At 38.8% G+C, this 27541-nt stretch overlaps 1 protein-coding gene across 1 annotated transcript in view; it reads right to left on the bottom strand.

Moving 5' to 3' along the window:
* The window catches only part of LOC145998602 (FAD-dependent oxidoreductase domain-containing protein 2-like), a 257130-nt gene that overhangs the window by 69987 nt on the left and 159602 nt on the right, over positions 1-27541 (bottom strand). The window contains exon 6 of the mRNA XM_083135051.1: positions 16210-16324. Within this exon, the coding sequence (XP_082991177.1) occupies positions 16210-16324 (115 nt within the window). The remainder of the gene's footprint in view (positions 1-16209; positions 16325-27541) is intronic.

Below are 27541 nucleotides of genomic sequence, written 5' to 3'. Positions count from 1 at the left end.
AATTTTTGTGTTACTTGGACATTTTATCCACAACACTTAGAAAATTGTAAAAGAAGAAATGGCATGCCACGTTTTCAATTTAAATAGTAAATAAGTCGACAACGTTGTCATGTTTGGATAGCGTCAGGCTTCTGCTTCCTTCATTTGCGCATGCAACCTAGAGAGCGCGATGGGTGACGCTCGAGCTGACACCTGGCAGGAAAAGTGGCAACTGTATTAATCGGGAGCCTTTCGATTCGGACGTCTTCGACGGCACAAGCAATGGTTAACAAGTGAGTGTATGGAGGGGAAAACGCGGCTGCAGCTACCAACCGTTGTAGCTGCCGCCCACTCGCTTTCCTCCTTCTCTATCGTTGTGCGAGATGGTTCTCTTGAGACGTAGTATAGGCCACTGCAACCTTATTTGTTAAGAGAATAGCACTAAATGCAATAAAAGTCTTAATTGTAGTACATTCCATTGTCACGGGTGGGACACGCGAACTACATTTTTTATATTAAATTAGGGGAGAAGGTGGGAATATGGACTCTGATTATTTTCACATATTGCAGAGGTAAATATACTCTTTGATGTTGGTATTACCAAACGTATATTCACAACTGTGCACTCATTTTGGAAATATACAATTAAAAAAAAAAAAAACTTGTCAAAAGTGAGGGTTTGGAATATAGGGTGGTAGTATGAAATAATGGTAAGGTTCAAAATAGGTTCGACTGATTGATTAGCCAATAAAGTGTACTCTAGGATAATTACATAGCGCTACATGCTTTTCTTCTTAGGACCAAGTAACAATGAACACCGGGATTGTAATATGGAACAGGTATTTCTTACAAATTCAAAGTGTTCCATATTACCACCAGCAGACATTTTCCAAGCACCGTCAAAAAACTTTACCTACATCTACCGCTTCCCATTCAATACTACGTTAGTACGGAAGTCTCGTCTAAGTACTTTCGAGAGCACGTTATTTTGTGTTGCTAATATAACTAATGATGCATCAAAAACATGCACAATTCTTACCTTGCAGCAATTGTTTCATGGTCGAAAACCTTGCCTATGACGACGTCGCTAACTCAACTGCGTCCAACGGGCTCTAATGAGTAATGGCGAGTATTTTGCAAGTGTTGCCAACTTTCAACGTTAGAACGCACCAGTGAGTAGAAAATTATAGCGAATTTCATATTACAACCATGTTTTCATATTCCCACCTTCTCCCCTAACTATTGTACTGATAGTTAAGTAACATTTTTGTTACAGTTTCTGTGCAATGAAATATGAAACTTAACACTGTTGATTAAACAAAACTGCCCCTAAAATATTATGTGCTGTTGTCGTCTATGATTAATTATTTGTGTACGATTATTAAATGAAAAATATCTTTCACAATTCGCGAAAGCGAAGAAAAACTTCTGTGGGCTGATTTACCTATCTAAACTACCTGAATATTAGCATAAATGGAAACGCAGCAAATCTTTTTTTATATAAACTTTTATCACAAAACTTCACAACTGTTACATCGAATTCTTGACTGTCATCTCTGTTACCATAGCAACGACAATATTGCCAAACACATTAACGTTGTACAATTTAACATCAATAGAAAATAAACGTTATTAAACAGCAACTTGAACATTAACATTTGAAGTTAAAATTAGATGATAAGTATAATTGTACATTTACACACGAACATAGTAAGTAATATAAATTTGTGTTATAAGATAGAACAGGCACAACTTTCCCAGATTTATAGCTACAAGTGAACAATTTTGTGTCACGGGTGGGACAAACGAAACACTGCCTCTTTACTTAATAACATATTTATTTTAATTTCTGTGAATTGACAAATGATGAAAATAAATTACTCAAGATAAAGGGAGAAGGCTTTGAATATGGTGGTACTGAAAATCATAATTTTCGAACAGGCTTTTTCATAAATAATAGAATTATATCGGCTCTTAAAACAGTAGAATTTATTAATGATAGGATATCATATGCAGTTTTACAGGGTAGATGGTGTAAAATTATTTTAATAAACATACATGCACCAACGGAAGATAAAGATGATAATACTAAAGATGATTTTTATACAGAGTTAAAACAGGTCTTTGATAAATTTTCTCAGTATGATATGAAAATTCTGTTAGGTGACTGTAATGCACAGATTGGCAAAGAAGAGACATTTAAACCCACGATTGGTAAAGAAGTCTTCATGAATTAAGTAATGATAATGGTATAAGATTGATTACTTTTGCAACCTCAAAGAATTTAATTGTAAAAGTACCACTTTTAAACATAAAGATATCCATAAATATACCTGGTCTTCTCCAGATGGTAAAACTCATAATCAGATAGATCATATTCTCATTGATAAGAGAAGGCATACTAGTATAATTGACGTTCGTACACATAGAGGTGCTGACTGTGCCAGTGACCATTATTTAGTAATTGCTAAATAAAGAGAAAGACTCGCAGTGATAAATCATAAGCAACAGAATCTAAAAGTTATAAAATTTGATACAGGAAAGTTTACTGATGAAAGAATTAAGAAAGATTACCAAATTAAACTGTCAAATAGATTCGATATTTTGCAGGATTTAAATGATGATGAAAATATAAATGAAACAAACGTAAATAAGAATTGGGAGCACATACGTAATGCAATAGAATCACCAGCTAAAGAAAGTATAGGATACCATAAACCGAGAAAAAGTAAGCCATGGTTTGATAATTAATGTCATAATCTAATAGAAATAAGAAATCAGGCTAGACTTTGGTGGTTAAATAACTCTGATGATACAAATCTAAACAATTATAATAGAATAAAGCGAGAAGTTAACCGCACGTTTAGAAGTAAAAAAAGAGATTACTTGAAATGCAAAATTAACGAAATTGAAACAAACAGCAAAAATAAAAAATATCAGATTTATATAAAGGTGTAAATGAGTTTAGAAAGGGGTGGCAACCTAAAGTAAACTTAATAAAAGATAAAGACGGTGATTTTCTAGCTGACGCAAGCGATATTTTAAATAGATGGAAGAACTACTTTAATGACCTTTTAAATGTCCATGTAGGAGATAAATCAGAAGTAAATGAAGTCCACACAGCAGAACCTTTAGTTCCAGAACCTAGCTTGACTGAAGTTAAAGATGCTATTAAAGGGCTAAAGAATAACAAAGCACCTGGCATTGATTTAATACCAACTGAGTTAATTAAATATGGTGGAAATTCATTAATATGTCAAATTCATAAATTAATTTGTTTAATATGGAATAAAGAAGAAATCCCTCAACAGTGGAAAGAATCCATAATTGTTCCTGTGTTTAAAGAAGGTGATAAAATGAACTGCAATAATTACAGTGGAATTTCTCTACTCTCAACAACATACAAAATATTGTCTAACATTCTTTTAACAAGACTAATACCATATGCTAATGAAATTATAGGTGATTATCAATGTGGATTTAAACGTAACAGATCAACTATAGATCAAATTTTTCACATCAGACACACACTTCAAAAAAAATGGGAATATAATCAAAATGTCCATCAGCTATTCATTGATTTCAAAAAGGCATATGATTCGGTCAAAAGAGATAAATTATATAATATATTAGTCGAGTTTGGAATACCTAAGAAGCTTGTTAGTATGATAAAAATATGCACCAGTGAAACAGAAAGTAAAATTCGTGTGGGTATTAATGTGTCTGACAAATTTACAATTCATGATGGTTTAAAACAAGGAGATGCATTATCTCCATTGCTCTTTAATTTTGCCTTAGAATATGCTGTTAGGAAGGTAAAAGAAATTAAAGATGGACTAAAATTAAATGGTGTGACTCAGTTGTTAGCATATGCAGATGATGTAGACTTACTGGGGGATGATGTGAATACAATTAAGAATAATGCTAAAATATTTTTCAAAACTGCTAAAGAGATAGGTTTGGAAGTTAACAAAGAGAGAACTAAATATATGCTTACAGGTCGAAACCAAGTGTTATGTAATAATCAAAATCTAATTATTAATAACAACTCGTTTGAACCAGTTTCCAAATTCAAATGCTTAGGAGTAATATTAACAAATGAAAATTATATTAAAGAGGAAATAAAAAGTAGGCTTAATTCAGGAAATGCATCTTACTTCTCTCTTCATAAACTTTTGTCTTCTCGTTTAATATCTAAGAAACTAAAAGTTAAAATATACAAAGCAGTAATATTGCCTGTAGTATTATATGGGTGTGAAACTTGGTCCCTTACATTGAAAGAGGAACATAAATTGAGAATATTTGAAAATAAGATCCTTAGGAAAATATTTGGACCTAAAAGGGATGAGGAGTCAGGTGAATGGAGAAGGTTACATAATTTAGAACTACATAATTTATATTCATGTCCAGATATTATTAGAATAATTAAGTCAAGAAGACTTAGGTGGGCAGGCCATGTGGCACGAATGGGAGAGGAAAGAGGAGTTTACAGGATTCTTGTTGGGAAACCTGATGGTAAGAGACCTGTAGGAAGGCCAAGACGAAGATGGAGGGACAACGTTGAGATGAACCTAAGGGAAATCGGTAGGGATGGAAAAGAGTATATAGATCCTGCTCAAGATAGGGAAAGATGGAAGGCCTGTGTTGCTGCTGCCATGAACCTTCGGGATGAAGAAGGCTAGAGAGTTAGTTAGTTAGTGGTTTTGAATATTCTAGTCGAGTTTGAAATGAAAATGTAACACTTAGAGAAATTAATAGTTGTTTGGTGTCATGGGTGGGACACAATAGAAAACAAAAGTAAGTCCAAAAGTTAAAATAAACGAACAATACCTATGTAAAATGCCTTCTATCTTATAACTTAATTATGTATAATACTTGAACTTTTATGCAAATTATGCAAATGACAATTTTAGATTGTTCACTCACAAGATATGATAAAGCTACAGCACTGCATTTAATTTTACAAATTGGGATTCAGGATCATTTTAACTGCCCCATGTGTGTGTGTGTGTGGAAAGAAACACAATTGCAAGAAACAAAATTATATTTCCGATAGCGTAGAGGTTATATTCCATCACCTAGTAACCTACAGCTCAGTCAGATTAATATCCTTTTTAAGTTGTAAGACGGAAAAGCAGTGTGTGTTTGTCAGTTACGCATACGCCACTCTCTCCAGTCTCAAAGGAACCGACCTGCCTCCTATGGTATTTACCCTTACCTGAATCTCAAGCATCTTAATGTATTACATCAGGAAACGACGGCAGCCAATAGCAGAAGAGAAGACCGGAGATGTCGTTTCGAGAGGAATATCCGAGAGCGAAAGTTATTAGACAAGTTACGACACGAGAAAATGACGTTGCAAACTTTCCATCAAACTTTCTGATAGTCTTATATTTTTCAGCAAAATGCAGTCTGAGTGAATTAGCTGTCATCTGAGCTCTGCATTATTCAACTTCTAACAAATATCTCTAACGGTGCATCCTGGTACAGCTTGACCAAGATAAGAATGTTCATGTGGCGCCGTAGTCCAATTTTCAACCGTAAGCGAGCGGGCGATGCAATCAGCTGATTACATTGTGTCCATGCTCATACTTTGTCGAACTGTGCAGCGCTGCCAAAAGGCACGAGAGAAGGGGAAGTGAGAAGAGAAAACAAATGACTGTGCACTTTAGTTTGCGAGTTTTCCGGGGTATTCATATATAATAGGTAATAATAGGCTCTTGTGTCGGCTATATGCACTATAAAAAATTGTTAATACAGCTCAGGATGTCCATACCATATTTTAATCAAGGTTTAATGTCAGTGATATAATGCACAGGATAACCATCATAGGAGTAACTTGGCGGGGGGCACTAGCCCCCCCAAAATTTGATGCTTTCTGAAAATTTGCAAGATAATGGTACTTTTCTTAACCTCCTGGAACGTGAGGAACAAAGTAAGGAGTAATTTTTTGATTTTGCAAATGTAACAGTTTTTCATCACAGGATATTTTTAAGGTCTTGAAACTTTTTGATTCTGCCCAGCCCCAAATGTTAAGCTCAAAGTTCGATTCTGCCCCCTCCCCCCAAAGTTCAGCTCTAAATTCGATCCTGCCCCCCTCCCAAGTTACGCCTATGATTATAACTATTAACTGCGTTATTTTAACGCCATTGAAGTTAAACGTTGATGAGGATGTGGCGTGGACCTTCTGGGCTGCGCCTGAAGTGGAAAATGCAAGTTAGGTAGGTGGACGTTTCATCTAAGCTTGGGGTTGGCTGGGGGTGGTCCTATGCTTTAACATGGTGATGGTGAGACAACTGGGCTTTGCGAAAATGTTGCTAGCTTCAGGATACCAGATTGAATTTAGCCGTGCCATACACAATCACATGTTACTTTTTCCTTTGTTCACACGACTTCTGATCTTGCCAGATTGCTTCCCATATAATTTAGTGAACACTCACTGTATAACAATCGAGTTGCAAGAGTACAGAGTTGCCCAATGATATGAATGTCAAGACGATAATAGATTTTTCCACACGTTCGGATCAGTATGTCGACATCACGTTGTTTATCGTCTAGACATTATTCGTGCGACAAAATGAACACACACAGAAGTGTACTGATACAAGACATATAACTTTTTTGAGTTTTTATATCTATCATTGCCACACGTTTATTTGTATCTTCATTAGTCTCTGATTTATTAATAATTAAAATGTGTCAGACACTTTGTGTACACCCTGTATAATAAACTCTACCACAGAGAGAAGTGTGGACATAGTGTATAACAAAAACAATATATTTAAAGTTAATAAATGACAAAATAATAATAAAATTCACGTATAAATGAAGGAGTAACTAATACATCGGTAGTTCTTCAACCAAACTAACCTCTGGGTGCTTATATGCACGCTGCAGCTGACAAATTGTTGTTTCAGCCACGGTTAAATACACCTCTAAAATCTTTCTGCCAAGTATTTGAAGCTTTTGGCACAATTATTGAAAGGAATGTTCCCCCACCATGCAATCTTGAAACTAAAAAGATTATATCGATTGCCTATAGAAATGAAAGACGAAGAGAAGACTATTCAGGTGCCATCTAATTAGTAAAAAAGAAACCTTTTTTTTACGTTTTTCAACTTAATAAGACAAGGATGGGTATTATCCCAGTTGTCCTTTTATATTACGCATTTCAGTAACTTATTTCTCTATCTCCCACACCGATAGACCTTCGTCCAATTTGTAGAAAAGACGACTGCACATCCGACCATAACTGGATGGAAGTTTTAATTGGATTTCGATCAGTCAAACTCGAACTAACTCGAATGGGTTTCATTTTGTTAGCAATGATCCCTTGTCTTCCCTTTTTTACCGCAAGAGCGCAGCACCTATTCAAAACAGATAAAAACTGTTCTTTACAGGAATATGTCTTCAAAATGGTATATCTATATTTAAATTTGTTCGATTAAATAAGCAAAATCGCCATTCCAAATTAAAGTGCGATCTAGCAGTGTGAGCAGTGATTGTATAAGCATGTTACATCATTTAAACGTAATGAAGTGTCTGATATCCAGTAACATAATAGAGAATGAATACTAGCTACTGTACTCAACTTATTCTCACCAGCATAGCAACAAGTATGAACATGACATAATAAAACTTCAACGAATACAGAACAGGGATAAGCAGACATCCAACCTCAACAGTCATAGTTCAACTACACGACGATCTGCACCAAGATACATTAAAGAAGCATATGACCAAGGTAAAAACCGACATATAGCTGACCATTTGGGCACGCAAGAACCGAGAAATACAGAAGATTGGATTTCCACTTCCAAGAAGACGTCAAACTCCTCTCCTGACGATAAATTAATGTGTATATTGTTCATTGTAGTATGTTGTTTACTATTTTTTGTTTGTAGCTGGTAATTTCTAGAAAATTAGGAACACAGGCTAACGAAAAGTTGTGATTATACAATTGTTTAAATATGGAACTTACGGTAAAAATAACATGTAAATATTTGTAAAAATTCTAATACAGGTTAGATGTAAAAATTGTATCATCAATAAAATCAACATATATTAGCCACGTTTGGTGAAAACCCACGAAGCTGTTGAAAAACCTACTTTCTCAAGGGTTTAAATAAACAAGATTGCGGTGTTAAGTCTGTGCTGTAACTATATTTTCAAGAAAGATTCCGAATACTGTAAAAATATGCTAGAAAATATAGTGTTTTGTTAGAGGCTCTTGCGCCCACCGACTAGACGGATTATTAGTATTTTTTATGATGTGTATTTTTACATGTTTCTCTCTATGAATATGGTGATAACATAAGTAGAATATCATGTTAATATAACATCACTATGGATATAAATACTACTAAAATTTCATGAAGCAGTAACACTTTTGCATTACTTTCAATGCCTATGTTCATAATGTAAGTTCATCTTGAAATTTTAAAAAATAACAATGTTCACAAAAATACACTTTGCAACATAAATGAACATTATGCTTAAATGCAACATTAAAGTAAACACACACACACCCTACAATTCTCTGTAATAAAGTCATCGCAATCAATGTAAACAAATACACATCGTTTATGAAAATAGAAGCTTGCGCGTAGGAACGTAGTGCTTATGATAAAGTCACTCAACTCAACGTAGCTTCTATATTGAAGTTGTGGGACGTTATATTATAAGCTGTACAGCTACGACCAACATATTCATGGGCAAAATACCACCATAACTAACACATAGGATAGGAACTGTATCTCGAGATTCATGTGGTTTGGTTTAGCGTAGTTGATTTAGTTTAATTACATGAGGAACAGAACGCGGAGCCATAGGATAGATAGTTAGTTAGCTAACTAATTACTGACTGGACCTAGGAGGTTTAGTCCGTAGGCCAAGTGCGTTGCTCTCCCAACCCCCATTGCATATAGCAACTTTCTCATGTGCATCAACGTGCACACATCATTGTATCCGTCATTGTTGTCTTGTTGAAAGAGTAGAAGGGTATGTGTTCAGGTTGTGCCAGTTCGCGCATGCGTAGAATGGCATAGGCAAAATGGATTGATTTTGTTTATTTTACTTCGCTTTTCTGCTAATTTTGCTTAATCGCCAAGATGAGGATGAGTGATGATATGTCGAGATTGATAGTCCCGCACCGGGGCCGTGCGCTCTAAGGCGATGCTTTGGGTTCCGACAATGGAACGCGCGCAGGTTCAAGTCTCCTGGAGGAAGCGGAACAACTTTTCTCCTGAGAAGTCGGCCTGGGTGTGGAACCGGTGGCCACACACCATCGTGAGGAAATTGGGGAGCTACGAGTGAGTAGCGTAAACCAGTCATGGAAACCTACAACGACGACCGAGGGTTTGTCGTGCTGACCATACGTCACCCCGTAACTGGTTGGATGGTGACTCCCTCGAAAGGTGGTAGGTAGGCCCTGGCTCTCACTGGCTGTTGCACTACCGGTTATGCAATTTATTTCATGATAGCCGGGATTCGTACCCGGTAACCCTGACATCGTAGCGCGCTGTGCTAACCACTCCGCCACGCAGTTCGGCAACATGAGAAAATTTATAGAGCCATTCGACACGCTTCCTCGTGAGCTTACCCGAAATATCTGTAACTTGACGTGGACATCCCATGTAGATTTAAGCAGATTGCACACAGTGTTTCCCCGTGAGGAAACCATTACGTGCAGTACCGCATCTAGATAGATTCTCAACTAATCCTACAACTAAATTAGAATTTATGACGGAGCTATGCTCTTAGCGGTTTTCAAATGGTACTTTTTTGCAAGGATTTTACCATGCTTTTTCTTTGCACCCAGTAGCTCGTTCTAGATTCCTCGCTCATCGTTTGCAAGTAAATTCCACTTTAAGAAGAATTCGCGCAGGTCCAGACCTGGGAAATCTCTCGCATACTTTCGCGAAGTTTCAAAAGCTTTCCAAGCTTTATTGCCAAGAACGGACAGCTCGGGAGGAATTTCTGGGAATATAAGTTTCCTACCGTTGGCAGGCACGAACCCTTTCCTTCCTCCACCCTCAACTCTCTGCCCATTTCAATGCCACTTTGTGAAGAGCCAGAGGTGGGGTGGCAGGGAAATTTCCAGATCCCTAAGGTAGAAGATTTGGAAAATTGTTATTCGTTGATATAGATCTAAGAGAATGTTGATTGAAATTCTTTGAATTTTTATACTATTTTGCTTTATTTTCATTTTCTTGTCCCTTTTGTTTTCATAACGATTATTAACCACTGCATTGCTTAACCGCTATTAACGCTAACTAGTCACCATAGAAGCTGACTGTAATAAATAGCCTATCGAAAATTGTAATGTTGACATATAAAGATAAATATTTGTTTGTTAATCGTAATAATAATAATAATTTAATAGTATTCTTCATAAAAAAAACAATAAATGGTTATAAGCAGTAGCGGCAATTTTGTGCCAAAACTGAGGGTGCAAGACAGTTTACTTTCTCTTGATAGACAAGGGTTAACATAAAGAGGCAATAATGCGGGGACCAAAAGTGGAAATACGAGGACGTATCAAAAAGTTTCGAGACTAGTTCTGTAACACGCCAACAGATGGCAGCGCAAGGCTGCACGCACAGGCACAGGGAGCACCAACCTTCATAAGTCAGTGTGCCAAGAGACATCGTCCTGTGTACATCGTGAGCTGTGCAGCTGGTGCTCTTCTAACCTCGTCTGCGATTCATCATGGACAGCAAGTTAGAACAACGAGCGAACGTGAAATTCTGTGTGAAACTGGGCAAATCCGTCACAGAGACGCTTGACGTGATTCGGCAAGTGTACGGCGATGCTGCAATGAGTCGTGAGAGGTGTTTTGAGTGGCATGCGCGCTTCAAGAGTAGAAGAACGTCACTGGAAGACGACGAGAGATCAGGACGATCTTCAACGAGCACAACACCCGAAAATGTCGAAACCATTCGGCAACTTGTGCATGAGGATCATCGGAGGAGTAAGTAAGGGGGCAACTGCTCTCCCGTAATCGCCGACACTGGTTATAACTCAATAAGTTATAAAGTACGAAACAAATTTAGATATTTAGTATGCCGTCAAACTGGGTATCTTCATACAGATTTTGGCATGTTCTAATGTGCCCTGCAAAATCAGTGGCGAGTGACAACACGAAAATTTTACGCGAGGAACACTTTGTCCTTTACAAATGTACTAAAGGAATACCAAAGAAATTCCAAAATATTAAGGGGGGGCAAATACGTCAGCATTTTTGTGACGAAGTTACTTCGTCATCTCTGCTTATGTTCCTAGCAGGTCAAAATTACCCCCATGAAGAGGTAAGATCGTCACGCAAAATGGTATGAATTGCAAAATATATCCTCTTGTCAAAGTAGTGACGTTTGTGTGTCTTTTATTCTTATTTTATTTTAATTTTTTATTGGTTTTTAAACATTGAAATCATGCAACGTGTTTGAAAACAAAACAAGTTCAGCACATGTATCATAAGGAAACAACTACCGACATCTATCGATCTCATGACGAAGTTACGCTCAAAGACGAAATTACCCCTTTTGACGATAAAGTAGCTACTTATGATAGAAGAACGTGCAAGGAATCGGCATCACAAAGATTCAATATGTGAATCGGGTGTCACGCAGCATATGTCGAGGCGGCAATCAAGTTCTTGCCATACAGGGAACAGCATGCGTACGCCTATGATTTCGATGGTGGCGTTGTTTTTGGAACAAGCAGTTGCTGTTTTAACTCTCGACAGGTCCTTTGGCAGGGTGGTTCATACACTCATAATACAACTTCTCTCAGTCACCTGTCATTTATCACACTAGTGCCTTCTACAGAACAGTGGAGCAACAGTATGTGAACAAACCCAAGACAGTAACACTACATAGAAATGTGAACTTAAAAATTATGGCTTTCAATGTAACTCCACTAGAAGTTATAAATTACTAATAATAACAACAATAAAATTAGAACATAAGTTTGAGAGTTTCCAATGTAACTGATAAATGTAAGCAACCACCCTTACAACGAGCCATTGATATACTTTACTAGCTAATTACCCGGCGTTACCAGGGTATTTATTTATCCCAATCTTCTATTAGACAGGAAACTAATGAATTCTAACTATAGTGTAAAATGTAACTAATTTTATTTCATCGTGAATGTCACCAATTAGCTTAGCGACTCCGAAAACTATGGTCATTTTTCACCCCCCCCCCCCATGCCGATAGGTGATGAACGTCGAGTTGAACGGCATTTACATAGCAATTTCGCACCTTCTGTGTAGGCAACCAAATTCGCCGTGCTGTCCAGCGGGAAGCATAACTTGCAGGATCTGACACGAAAAATGCCACGTAACAGAATACTATTTTATGTCTCCTTTCCACCCCAACCCTATGAGTGCCAGGGGTGTCTTACCCCCACATTATTTCTTTCCAGGTTGCAAGTGATATGTGTAACAAGTTTGGTTGTAATTGCTCCAAGCGTTCGAGAGTTATGCCGGAACACACACACACATCCATTTCTATATATACAGTATAGAAGATAGATTGAATTCTCTGAGCTCTTACTGTGCGTAAAGTGGAATTAAAACAACAAATCAACCAATCTCTGAGCTCGTAGATATTCGTTGGTGACAAACCTGTTACCTACTGAAAACAATGACATCAACATCACTAACAGCATACCGTCACTCTCTCTTTGCGTATCTAAATATTGAGCAAACAGATAAACGAAAACCATTGGCTAAAAACCAAGGTTGGAAAAGACAGCGTTGGATAAACCATAAAGGTATAAATTATTAACGCACAAGTGGTCAACAACACATGCATCCAAGGTTATCTGGAAACAAAGAAATATAGTGAATCGTGTGATTACCAAATATGGATATTTGCCCAAGAACTAAATATCGGATAACATGACAACCAACCCAATCTGGACAAAAGTGAGGAAGTGGACTTAGGCATAAAGGACCACCGAGATTGAATGACACTGGGAAGGTCACTGCTAAACAAAGAGAGAGGTAGACAATTTGTTATAACCCCCCTCCATTTTTAGGAAACAGCATGCCTGCCCAGGGAAATTGCTGTCGGTCACAGCACTGCGCTAACCTCAAGTAAATTAACGTTATTCTTGTTAAAACTATCTTGGATAGTCTCTAGCAGTAAATCTTAAATTTAGTTATCAAGGTTACAACTGTCTGTGTGTTCATTATACGAATAAACTGTGAAAATATGAAGTGAGTGTATTTAAATTTTAAGATCTTAATAATTACATATACTGATGTATTTCTCGTTCCTGACGGTTTCAATAATGCAATTTTGAAATTGGATGAAGTTCCTGTAAAACTGAAAAAAGTAAGATACATCCTTCTGTGTCAACCAGCTGATATTTAAAACAGAGCAAATTTACATCATAACATTCCAGAAACAAAGCGTATTATTATTACCAGGCATTTTTCAGAAGAAAGTTACTTTCTTCCCAACTTTGCACGTCTCCTTACTCGGAAAGTTGGTGTGTAAACTGGTTTGAGGCACCAGTCTCTTCGGAGGCGTGGGTTCGGATCCCACCGCTGCCACCATGTAGTGTTAGCTGTGCTAGCCAAAGCAAGAGATAAGCAAGGTATACCGGTGTGGGTCGGAGAACGTACTGCTCCAGGCACTGGCATAGTGCAGCTTTGATTACCTAGGTGGCAGCACCTTACACAACACTTACTCGGAAAGTTGGTGTGTAAACTCGTGTGTAAAGAAAAACACCATGAACACCCTGGACATATGTTTCTATTATTAGATTCCTTTCCGCTATCGTTATGAATGCACATTTACATCCTGCACTTAATATACAGTCCTCAAAGAAAGTTTTGCATATTATGATTGCATGCGGTTTGAGTCACGATATCCCCAAAAGGTATACAATGTTCATTATGTGAGCAATGCCCGAGACAGAAACCGACATAATGCCCCAAGTGAGTTCGATATTCAGCAGATAGAGGGCAGTAGTTGCCACATGATCCCTGAGCAGATTTGAAAGCAGCCTGATGGGAGGCATTCTCCGTGTCTTATCCACACTTGTTAGTCGGAAACTGCACGGAGAGCGGGTGGAAAACGAAGGGCAACATGCCTCGAGCAACCATTTCTGCTACGAACCGCATTCGAATTGTAACGCTGCTTCAAGAGGGATATCGCCAAGTGGACGTCGCTGCCCGTGTTGGAGTGAGCCAAAGTGATGTCTCTCGAGTGTGGAAAAAGTTCAGGGAGACTGAATCAGTTGCTCATCGACCAAGGACAGGGCGACCAGGCAAAACAACACACAGGGAAGATCGGTACGTGGTGATTTCGGCACGTCGTAGACCCACTGCAAGTGCTAACAGTTTGTGCCAGGATCTGCGGAGGGCCTCAGGAGCAAATGTTTCCAATCAGACAGTGCGGAATCGACTTCATGAGGAAGGATTGACGTCAAGAAGACCCATACCCAAGGTTCCTCTGAAACCACACTATAACATAGACCGTGTAAGATGGGCAACAATGCACAGCGAATGGAGTCAGGAACAGTGGGAGCACACGCTCTTCACAGACGAGGTCACCATCAGTTTGCACCCGTTAAGCAAAAGCATAAGGGTTTGATGACGATCAGATGAGAGATTGAACGAGCCCTTCTTCCAGGAACGTCACCAGCAGCAGGGGGTCTCCATCATGTTTTGGGGTGGAATCATGTTTGGTTTACGTACGCCCCTAATTCCTCTCCAGGGTCATTTGACTGGCCTGATGTACAGAAACGCTAATCTCGAATCCATGGTAGCAGGTTTCTCTATAACTGTCCGGGATGGCTTCACGCTGGTGGATGATAACGCTCGACCACATCGAGCCAGAGTGGTTCAAGAGTTCCTTGATATGCACAGCATTCGACGCATGGTGTGGCGGGCGTATTCTCCAGACATGAATTGTGTGAAACATGCATTTGGACACCTGAAGAGAGCAATTGTCAGCCGCGAAAATCCTCCTGTGAACAAGGTGCAATGGCGGGAGGCTGCCATTCAAGAGTGGGACAGTCTTCCTCGGGAAAAGGTGAATGATCTTATCCTTAGCATGCCCCGTCGTGTTCAAGCATGCCTTCGGGCTCGAGGTGGCTATACACGGTACTGAACTCCCATCTGTTGATCCCAAGCATGCCTGCGAGCCGTAGGCACACGGTATTACACTGCCTATCTTTTGTGTTTCGCATTGCACACTTTCAATCTTGTGCTTCTGGTGTGATTTTGTTTCTTCTGAATGGCTGTACTGTTTTCTTTCTGTTTGTATGTCTCCCCTGTACTCTTGAATATGATTCCATGTATCTAGTACAATAAAATGATCACAAACCCTGAATATGCAAAACTTTTTTGAGCACTGTATGTATGTGTGTGAGAGTGTGTGTGGAGGGGGAAGCGTTTATATTTGCGTACGTACGAATCAGCAGCCTGAATCTGATTAAGAATCCGTTGCTTATCCACCAATAAAATCACGTACGATAATTCGGAGCGCGGTACGTTTCCCGCGTGGGAGATGCAGATGGGAAGGGGGAGGGGGTGACCTGGTGGATTCTGAAGCCCATTAAAAATTGCGGACATTGGACAACTTTTTCCGGCCGCTTCCAACCCGTGGAAAATTGGACGTTGCCATGGAGACGCGGAGAGACGAGTACGTAACCCGGCGACGCAGGTGGGAAGAGAGAAGATTCCAGCGATTCCTTACGAGGGCGACGCCTCGAGAGCTTTGGCGCGAAAGCCACCTGTAGGTGGAGGCGTTGTCACAACTCACAAGTGGTCCAGCGGATGGAGATTGGAACCCTGAGATCAATGATTCATCTCGAGGTACGGGAAAGCTGAGCTTCGTGAAATTCCCAACTTTCAAGCATCCCACCTGCTGAGGTTTCAGATACATATCCCCAGCCGGGATAATCTCCATACTGGATTTATTCAGTAACATATATGGTTTCTTTTTATACTAATAGAGGTACTATTTTCAGGTATTATAAGTTCTGAGAGGTTTAATATTTGGATTCCTTAGTTGACAGGACATTTTAACCGATTCTGACAGGCGGTGTAAACTTTTAATTATATTTTGATACGTGTACAGCCCAAACCCCTTGAGAAACTTTAAAGGTATCTTCATTGTAAATCCATTTGCATTCATATCTACGAAACAACCCATATGCACACCTCCTGGAGATGCTCCACAGTCAAGAAACATGCAAGGTACGTACCGTAGGTCACCGACGTAGTGAGTGCTCCACGCTAGCCTTGCCCTCGACCTCCCCACCATGTGGACAAGGTTGGTGCTCCCGTAGATCCTGTCCGCTGTCTCAAACGCCGAGTTACCTGCGAACAATGGAAACGTGTGAATTAGTAGTAGCATGAGAGAATTACCTCGAAACAAATAAGTAACAAGCTGATATTTTTACAGTAAATATCATAGTAAGAATATTTCCCATAACTCCAGAACGAAAAAATATTTCGGAACATTTTTTTTCTTGTTTTATTTCTGAGCGAGTGGCGAACATGATGGTATATGTAATATAGGTATACCCTCTAGTTACATAATACTTTAGCTATTTACTTTCAAAGTCGAAAGTAAATAGGATTCGACTCGTGCTGCTTCAAGGCGTCTTCTTGCATACCTGTATACGAACGTATACAATTTTAAACCTTAAAAAGTGTTCAAAACGCGTGACAAACATTCGCTGCTTTTCAGCTTTGAAAGTGAAGTATTAAGTACATAGATAGTATTCAAACAAAAGACCGCTCGCGCATTTCCGCCAAAAGGCGCTACGATCAATGCAAATCGTTATTGTGAGACTCTTAAGAAAAGTACGGCGAGCCATCAAAAACAGGAGGGGAGGAATGCTTTCTGGAGGAATTGTGCTTCTGCACGACAATACCCGCCCTCACACTGCTGGTGCAACTCGAGAATTGCTGGATCAATCCGGATGGGAAATTTTTGATCATCCACCCTATAGTCCGGACCTTGCTCCTAGCGATTTCCACCTTTTCCCTAAGCTGAAAGATTATGGTCGGTAAACGTTTTGGAAGTGATGAAGAGTTGGAGAATGCAGTGACCAGCTGGCTTAATTAACTGGCGGCAGAAGAATATAACATGGGAATTCTGAAGCTCGTACCCAGATACGACAAATGTTTAAATGTAGGAGGTGATTATGTAGAGAAGTAAATGAAGCTTCAGGTATGTAACAGAATTGTTTTTTTTCAAATAAATATTGTATTTTTCATTTTGTATAACCAAACGGTCTTTATTTTCTGGATGACCCTCGTATATATCATCGTATTCAACACTACTTTAGAAATAAAACAAACCAAAACAGGTTCCGACGGGCCTCCTTCATAGCTTGGTGGTATCTTCGTCGCCTTGTAATCAAAGGATCCCGTGTTCGATCCCCGGTGCCCGTAGATTGTACAGTGATTCTGATCCCGCTTTTTAACTGTAGGTCCAGTCCCAATTAGTCTCTTTCAGCATAAAGTAACCTAAACCAAATTTGGACAAGCTTTGATTTGTTTCGAAATACCTATTCGTTCTAGAGTTATAAGCAAATATGTGAGAAGGTGTAATTTTGATGTTCAGAGTAACAAGCATCGGACGAGTAGAGCCTCTTGTGTACATGTTTACTACGATATGAACTACTGACCATAAAAACTCATCTGGTTATGAATTTGTTGCGTGTTGGGCCTTCTTTTTGGAACTCCCGTACTGGACAAACAGGACATGCTTAAGAACAGTATAGCATGTTCGCGGAATGCTGCATGACAGTTTGACCTAACCGAAATGGATGTTCCCGAGCAGTTAGAACAGATTCACCCAATTTGAACACGCTCCAGAACAATTTGAAGATTTGAACATGTTGTATAACAGAATGACAAATTAGCTTAATTTGAACACGCTCCAGAAAACCTACCGATTCGTACCAATTGGAAAATGCTTCAGAACAATATGAACGATATTCTTCTTGGTTATGTGCATTCCTTGTTACTAATACCAACACTATTATTTGTATTGAAATAAAATTGTAGATAGTGTATCCAATTCGCCCAATTTGAACATGGTCCAGTACAGTATGACCGAATCGACCCAGTTAAATGTAATTAGATTTCTTCGTTTATCGATATTCTCCAAGAACTTGCAGGTTGTCAACCTGCGAACTGCAACATTACAAACAACTGGAATTATTTATAGAAAGAACTAATTAGATAACCGATGAAGAGAAGCTCCATAAGGGAAAGTGAGGGATTTTGCAACAACAATGGCCTATTGTAGCGATAATGAGAATTTCGAAGGAGATTAACAAGTGGCAAATTCATTGATAAGAAGACCCAGAAGGGATCATACTATTCATCCGTTTGAGAAAGTTACTTCAAACAATAACTCTCTCATTTCACTGTTGGAAACAGTTTGAATATTGTTGGAACGATTACCCTGCCTCCCGCGAGCTGAAGGAAAACGGAATTCTATGAGCGTTTGCAAATACTTCTCAGGTTTCCGAAAGAAGCCAGGGGAAAGTAGGGAACAACAGAATCTTTTCAGAGACGAAAACAGACTGAGATGAACTTTGTCTTCTAAAAGTTATATCTTCTGGGCGGATTTGGGAGACATCAGAGAATGTATTGTCAGCATATGCCCAGAGGTAATTTGGAAGGTGACTGGTTCAAAAGCATCTCTACATTGTGTCGGAATGAAGAAGGGAGAGGAGCATCGAAACATAGGCGGATCTAGGATTATTTTCTGGGAGGTGCACAGAATATACTGTTAGCATATGAACTAAGAAGTAAAGCTGGAAATGTGCATATTTCAAGAAACATTAAAAACAGCGTGTGTGTATGTATATATATATATATATATATATATATATATATATATATATATATATATATATACTAAATATAGTCCTGTGAATACATTTGTGCTGAACTTAGTTTTATTTTTTTAATATCTATAAAAAGATTCCGCCAACATTATAACGTTATTAATACTTTTGGGAGAGGCACTTGCCCTCGTTACCCTCCCACTAAATCCGCTAATGACACTGCATACGAATTTTGCACAAGTTACATTAGATTTCAACAGTCTTTCATAATACGGAGCTGCAAGTATTATCAAACGATTGTTAATAGAACATGGGCGCGCGTTTGGTACTAGCGGTTCCACGTTAGATCCTGCGGAAGCACGCTAGACGTTTAATATTGTAGGCCGGAGCAAATCGGATGGTTTCGTCAAAACAATTGTTTATCTCGGTAAAAATTATGTTTTCTTGTACAAACTATAGTCAGTACAAAAAGCAGACTTTGAAGATTCTAAACATCATATAACACGTAACTTTCATTAATTTTTAACTAATTATAACTCATTATAACACCATTAAGCCTTGTTTCCATGATTATGAAAAACTAAATATGCTGACCAAGGCAGTAATTTATTTTATTAAAAACATTAACTAAACGTAACGTTTCAACCTTCTAGCAAGGTCTTCTTCAGACTCTGTATCAAGTACAAAAGTAACAAGATACAAAAACAGGGCATTATATATACACAAACATTACTCTCTCCAGACTATTTAGAAAGTTGTTTGGAACTTTCTAGCAGGTGACTTTCACTTTCCAACTTTACTTTCTCCTAAAAGGCTAAACACAATTACTTCCATATAGAATGTGGTTGGACTTTTAATCTCACGCTCTTTTCCCTTCATTTTTCTTCCTTCTCCTCTCCTCTTTCTCTCTTGTCCTTTCCACTCTTTCTAACATCTTCTTCCATTCTTTGTTTAACTTCAATCCCCCATTCCAGTTCATTGTGTCTTCTTCACCTTTCTTCTCTATTTCCTTGGCTTCCTTCCATTTTCTCACTAGCATTCTCTTCTCCCTTCCTATCTGCTTAGCCTCATCCCACTCTATGTCATGTCCTGTTTCTCTCATGTGTTTAAATATTGCATTTCTTTCTCTCTTAAGTCGTACATCATCCCTATGTTGTTTCAACCTGTCTTTCAGCCTCTTTTTCGTTTCTCCTATGTACACACTCTGACATTCTTTACATTTCACTTCGTAGATAATCCCTTCCTCTTCCTCTTCTCTGTTTTCCTTTTTCTTGTTTGCATTCCTCGCTATTCCTAAGATGCTTCTCCCTCCCTTCCTGTAAGTTTTAATTCCCGCTTTCTTAAGCACTTTGCATATCTTTTCTGTGGTCTTCCCCATACTCCTTATTCCAAACCTTCTCTCTTTTTCTCTTCTGTTTTTGTATCTTGTTACTTTTGTACTTGATACAGAGTCTGAAGAAGACCTTGCTAGAAGGTTGAAACGTTACGTTTAGTTTATGTTTTTAATAAAATAAATTACTGCCTTGGTCAGCATATTTAGTTTTTTATAACTCATGTTGAACACAAGTCTATCGTTACTCGATTTTCCCCAGTGGTACGGGCCAAAACGGATCAGTGATGGGGTAAATGGAGTTATACAGATTTTTCATTGTTTGCACATACATGTTTCACACACAAACTGTTTGCGTCCAAAGGCATTAACGCAACGTTTGTGATACCACACTCTACATTCCCAAGATTTAATTCAGTAACCTGCGTTTTGACTCCTTTTATCACTGCATGCCATTTTGCAGAAGCTACAAAGTGATGCATTCATGCAGGAAGTAGGGCAAAACATTGAAAACTAGATCAGATTCCAGTTAAGCAGAAGAATAGCTGCATCAATGATTGCACATTTTGCAATTCAAAAATGATTTATTTTACATATTTTTTACTTGGTTCGTAAAATGAAGCGTTTATTTCTATTGGCAGTTAACAGTAAAATGTTGAAGGTGCAATGATTTTTTTACCGTTTGGTCTGCCAGTTATAAAAGCGTAAATTCGAATCTACCCAAATTTCCCAGTCTGCCATATTTTTGACAAAATACCTCTGGAACTTTTCACCCTTTCAATTCTCTATCCACTATAATAACGAACTCAACGTAAATAAGACCACGTCACTTCTGAAAAATAGTTCCTTTCATATGTCCTAGTTCTGATGCAATTTTATCCATGGACGTAGCATTACTCGTAGCTGGACAAAATTTCAACATAGCAGCTACATTCATTAATATGACTTTATAACCGGAGCTACGCGCAACATTCCTGCGCAGCTACCGTTAGAACAACCAATATGATTTCTCAGACGCCACATATATTTGTTGACATTGACGTCGTTCTTGCAATGCACAGAGTATAGATAAACTGATTAAATCAATTGCAGGAAAAATACACATCTCTATTTTCAACAGTGTTCAAAGCTACAATCTGTATCTTTGTACTTAGTATTTTTAGTTTGTATGCAATGGTAGCTAGAACGTATTTGTATTCAATGGAAGCAGTGTGTAACTTAATGGTAGACTATTCCAATGACTCTCTGCGCGGATTCATACTCCTTCTGCAGTTCTCCGCTTTGCTTTACAAGTGAACCTTCGAACTCCCACACACACGTCAATTCATGTCAGTTCGACATACGTGCTTCTGCTGGAGTACGGTATTCTCATGAATTAGGAACGGAAGAAAGGCAATGCACCTAAGAGGAAGTGAGCTTAGAGAGAATTTCGTCTCCAGAGGAAGATTTCCAGGAACGTGTGGGTGGAGATCCAGGAACTGCAAAGCAAGAAGGGGAAGCCTGACTGTTGAAGCTATTAGAGAACCTGATTTCTTTCACCAGCAGGAGGTATGGAGAGGAAGACGGTGAATAGAAGAGGAAGTTAGTGGGTGACAGAGGGTGAAATAGGGATGAACAAGAGGGTTATGGGAGAAAAGGGGAAAGGAACTGCAAGTGAGTGGGGAGTGAATGGAAGAGAAGGGGGAAATAGAAAACGAAGGAGATAAGTGCAGAGAAAGGAAATTTGAGTAAGAGAAAAAAAGAGAGATAGTAGGAACGGGAAGAAACTTAGAGCGAGATAGAGATAGGAGAGAAGATATAACGGAAAGAGATAAAGATAAACAGAGATAGAGGATAGCTAAAGGAATAGTAAAGCAAGCAAGAGAGTAGGAGAGAAATAAACTGTAGTGTAAGACTGCGAATAGAAAGAGGAAGAGTAGGTGAAAGATGGAAAGAGAAAAATAGGGAGATGAAGAGGAAATGACCACCGGTATCGAACCGGATCCCTTGATTGCATGGCGAGGACGTTACCACTACGCCATCGGGGAGGCCATAGACTAGTGATATCGTAGCTTTGGAAGTTCTTTCATAAGTCAAAAGGCACGAAAATCACAGTGCGCGAGGTCATAACATGTTTCAACATTGCAGTTGTCAGCAATCTTGCTGGTAGTTGTAGTCAATATTCGTAGTCCCATTCTCGAACAACTCCCATCATTGTGCAATCGCGTACACCCCATGCAACTGGCAATGATTCTTAGTATGGTTACATCTTCTTCCCCACAGAAAGCGAGAAACTGCGCGCACTTCCAGTTTGGATGAAACTTGCAACCGACATGACTTTTTCACCACTGATAAAGTCGGATCCCAAACAGCCATGGCATAACAGTTACTCCACCTTTTCAAGGGAAAAGTGAGCAGTTCCCAACGTTCATCAAAATGTTATGGGCAAGTGCAATATATTTTTTGACTGACCTCGTATAATCTAATATATAAAAATGGATGTATGTGTGTATGTTTGTTCCGGCATAACTCTCGAACGCCTGGAGCAATTTCAACCAAACTTGGTACACGTATCACTTGCAATCTGGAAAGATATACTGTGGGGGTCTGACATCCCTGGCACCCCTAGGGGGTGGGAGGGGGTGACATGTAAAAATAATCGAAAAAAACTATATTATTATGAAATCCATAGTCTTCGGAGTATATAAGATGAATAGTGACACTCCTAATGCCGTTCATCACCTATCGGGATGGGGGGTGAGAGGGTGTGAAAATTAAAATGTCAAAAATGACCAAGATTAGTGTCGAATCCATAGTTTTTGCAGTCGCTAAGCTAATTGGTGACATTCACGACGACCGAACTTGGTACACATATGACTTAGAATCTGGAATGAAATACTGTGGGGTAAGACACCCCTGGCACACCTAGTGTCACGTGCCAGTTTCGACGACACAATGAATGTTGCAAGGAGGAATGGTTTCTCGGAATCGACAAGAGATGGCAGCACGCTATATAAAGAGGAGCGAAGGAAATTATAAAAACTTAGAGCGGAGAAGAGAGATTATATGTTATAGTAAATTGAGAAATATAGATAAGAAGAGTTCAAATACTATAAAAGAAGTAAATAGAATGATATATATAGTAAATTAAAAGAATTAAGAATATGGCCGCATATGGAACGTTAAGGAAAGTTATTAAGTGAGTAAATGAAATTCAGAAATGCATCTCATCTCAATCTCTTTTTATTTTCCTGACGAGGAGAACATCGTCAGTGTTTTGGTTGTTTGTCCTCGGTGGCGCTGTTGTCAAATTAGACGCCCCGAAGCACTTTTCGGTTGCGCTTTTTCTTAGTCGCACTGGGCCATTGGCAGCGCTTGCTATTGGCGATCCTGGTTATTCCCCTTTGGTCGTTAAATAGGAGGTGGCGCTGTTGTCAGATTAGACGCCCCTAAGAATCCTCTATAGCTTTGGTTCAATTCTCTACAAGGAATGCAGCATAATGATTTGTCTATATTATTGAGAAGAGATACGGTAAAGAGAAATATTTGCGATAAATGAAAGAAATAAGATTATTTTCCAGTGGCAAAGAAGAATAGAAGAAATAAGAATTTGCTGCGGAAAGAATAAATAGAAGAATTTATCGAGAATATAAGAATATCTCGGCGGAATATAGAAGGTAATAAGAATTGCTGCTGAAAGAAGAAATAAGAATTGATATGAATAGAGGAAATAAGAACAGCGATGAATAAAAAAGGGAATGACTATTTTTTGTAAATAGAAGAAAGAAGAAGACATGCATATATTTTGTTCATAGAAGAAATTGATGATAAAAGAAGAAGAAGCCTTTTGATAATAAAAGAAGAAGAAGCCTTACGATAATCAAAGAAGAAGAAGCCTTGTTGATAATAAAAGAAGAAGAAGCCTTTCCATATTAAAAGAAGAAGAAGCTTTTTAAAAGAAGAAGAAGCCCTTTAAAGAAGAAGAAGCTTTTTGATAATAAAAGAAGAAGAAGCCTTTTAAAAGAAGAAGCCATTTAAAAGAAGAAGAAGCCTTTTCCATATTAAAAGAAGAAGCCTTTTGATGATAAAAGAAGAAAAGAAGAAGAAGCCTTGTCGATTATACATATATATATATATATATATTTTCTCTGTATTTTGTATAGTTCTCAGAATATAGATCCGCATTTAACTATATCCTCTTGGCTATAAAACGCTTTCTTATTTGGAATTCTCAAATAAAAGAACCTATCCCCTGAGATTAAGATATCTGTAGCCGTGGTAAATAACATGTAAGTACGTACCCACAAGGGGCGTAGCACTAGGGATAGGGATTGGAAGGGGGTGACATGTAAAAATAATCGCAATCGACCGATGTGGAATCCATAGTTTTCGATTGATTTATTTGGTGTTTTAAGTCCACTTTATGCACAGTAAGGCTAATTGGGACTGGATCTACAGTTTAAAGTGGGATCCGAACCACTTGTACCTCCACCGGGTATCGAACCCGGGACCCCTTGATTACAAGACGAAGACGCTACCACTGCGCCATCGGGGAGGCCCTCATAGTTTTCGAGGTCGCTAAGATGAATAGTGACGCTCCCAATTCTGTTCAACTCCAACACACCCCTGGCACCCCCTAGGGTGGGAAGGGGGTGACATGTAAAAATAATCCAAAACGACCGATATTAGTGTGGAATCCACAGTTTTCGGGGTCGCTAAAATGAATAGTGACTCTCCAAATGCCGTTCAACTCCAAGACATTCCTGGCACCCCTAGGGGTGGGGGTGGGAGGGGGTGACATGTAAAACGACCGACACTAGTATGGAATCCATAGTTTTCGGGGTCGCTAAGACGAATAATGACACTCCCAATGCCGTTTAATTTATTTATTCTTGCTCTTGGCGGTGGAACTAAAAATGTTGTTCATAAATTGTTGTTAAGTTTATATTATAGTGAATTTGCAAAATATATTACTTTATAATTTGTATACTGTACTTATGCTTTTAAATTGCTGTAAATAAAATTAGTTACATTTTACGCTATAGTTCGAATTCATTAAACACCCGGGCAACGCCGGAGAATCAGCTAGTAGAAAATAAGAGAATAGTTGAAATTAAACCAAACAGAGAAAATGCAGAGAAAGAGAGGAATGAATAAAAGGAAAGAAACAGAGAGAAAGTGAATTAAAGGAGGAAAAGGAAAGAATGACAATAGAGAAAGGTAACAACGGAGGCTTGCTTGGCGAGCGGAGAATGGAATCCACTCAGTGTGACGAGGCAGTACTCCAAGGACTTGGAGGATCGACGCAAGGACCTCTCAACGAGCTAAGCTAAGTACCATCGGATTCTGCATAACAATAGCAAGCAGCATCGCAAGACTACACCCGCTCAACCTAACTTTTTGAAATGTACTGTGTCAGGAAATCATCTTTTAGTATCGTTACCTCACAATGCGGAGACTTGCATAATAGAATGTGATCAGCTGGTCGCAGTAGCGGCAATTAAGGGGGGTGAGATGTTGCCCCCCACTTTTTGTCACATTTGCTCTTGCACTATACTAAACCTTATGTATCAAGGGAAAGTAAACTGTTCTTGTCCTCCCAGTTTTGGGACCTTGCCCCCCTCCCCCCCCAGTTTTGTAACCCAATTGCCGCCAATGGCTGGTCGTATTTTATGCATAGATCTTTAGGTGTGGAACGTGAATATTCACGATGTTTAAAATCGTCATATATTACGATATCACAAACACACACACACACACACACACACACACACACACAGTGTAAGGGCGAAATCCCCGTAAGCCAGCAGATGTCAACCTCTCTTCCACGTAGTATACCCTGTTCTAACAGACTAATGAGGCTGTGGCGTCTGGACCCGATTTTCCTCTATGAGGCTCGCGTTGTGCGCTGTCCATTTGCGTTTGCGATTGCCTCTGTATCAATTTCATCCTATCATTCATCCTCATATTCGCGATTAGCCAAAAGTGGCAGAAAGGCGAAGACAAATAAATCAATTCAATTCTTCTCGTATTTAACTTTCTTCTTACCGATAGCACTCTATGACGGTTCCAAGGCAATATTCACGTCTTAGCAAAATATGAACGTTCGACGTTCACTCTGTGCCTTCGAAATCGTCTTCCTATCTCCCTGTTAACTCTTCCGTGGAAATAGGTCCTTTATTGCTTGTTATGTGGCAATATATTTCACTGCTTCTTTGGCTGCTCGTTATACGAGAATAGCGGAGGAAGATAAATATTTATAAAGCAAGTTTCTTTCAGCGGAGTCAGCAGAAAATCTTCCTCCTGGAAAAAAAATATATAACTAATAGATTCAGGCTCGGAGGAAGTTGTTAGCGAAGTTATCTGAACTTTCTTCACAACCTCCTGACTTCTCTCTCTCTATTCGTGTATCTCTTCCAAATATACGAGGGTTGTTCGTTTGATAGAAATTACGGTGCTGTGCTGGAGAGAAAATTTACGGTGCTGCGTTGGGGAAATTCTCCGCGAAAAAAGGAAATGAGAATAAATGTTTTATGAAAATTGTCTATTCGAGGATTCGTAAGGTAGAAATATTGACTTTTGATCTCAATCTTGTAAGGTCAGTGTTTCACGTTCCGATGAAGCTATAAAATTGAAACCATTGTAATTACAAGCGCGTCGTCTTTCGATATTTCATAAACGACAACCAGATAGATGCGTTAGAGGCACATTAAAAGTTTCTACATAGCCAAGAAAATACAGTCAATAATGGATATCAAATCATCTAAAGATATCTCAGGAACTGTAACAACTAAGGTGATTCATTATACCAATGGCAATTGCGAGTACATATCTAGTAAAGTTCACTTCAAATACACGTGGACCAATTGAAACTACATCTACAATTTGAAATGGAGCCTGAAGCGGTATATGTACCCACTGGGAAACATAGATTACATGCATTAAACTTTTGCGAAAAAATCCATATCGAAATTAAGTTTAGACAGTCGAAGACTAAAAGTGGTAAACGCTGTAAGTGCCACAATAATTCAAACACCGTTTTCCACGTTAAACTGTGAAATGTGCCATGCTTTATAATGTAGTAAACGTGAAATGTGGCTGGTAGCCCTCTAAGTAGTTCAAAGGGCGTGTAAAGAGGTCACTAGTGTGCACGTTCTTACGGCCTGATGTTCGGAATGATGCGATTTTCCAACACTTTTGCTTTTGGCACTTACAACGTTTACCACTTATAATCCTCAGTTAATTAAGACAGAATGTTACATAGCACAAAGGACTCTTTTTTCCGATCACACACCAGACATTCACGGACCAAGAAGCATATAAGGATTACACAACAGGTGCCGTAAGATTAGCTCTAACTTCGTCTGAAGTCGCAATCCCCATTAATCTGGTTCGACGTGTTCGAATATTGCGGTA

This window comes from Lepisma saccharinum, chromosome 14, assembly GCF_977018435.1.
Source record: "Lepisma saccharinum chromosome 14, izLepSacc3.1, whole genome shotgun sequence".
Taxonomy (NCBI): domain Eukaryota; kingdom Metazoa; phylum Arthropoda; class Insecta; order Zygentoma; family Lepismatidae; genus Lepisma; species Lepisma saccharinum.
This window is presented reverse-complemented; position numbering and strand designations above follow the sequence as displayed.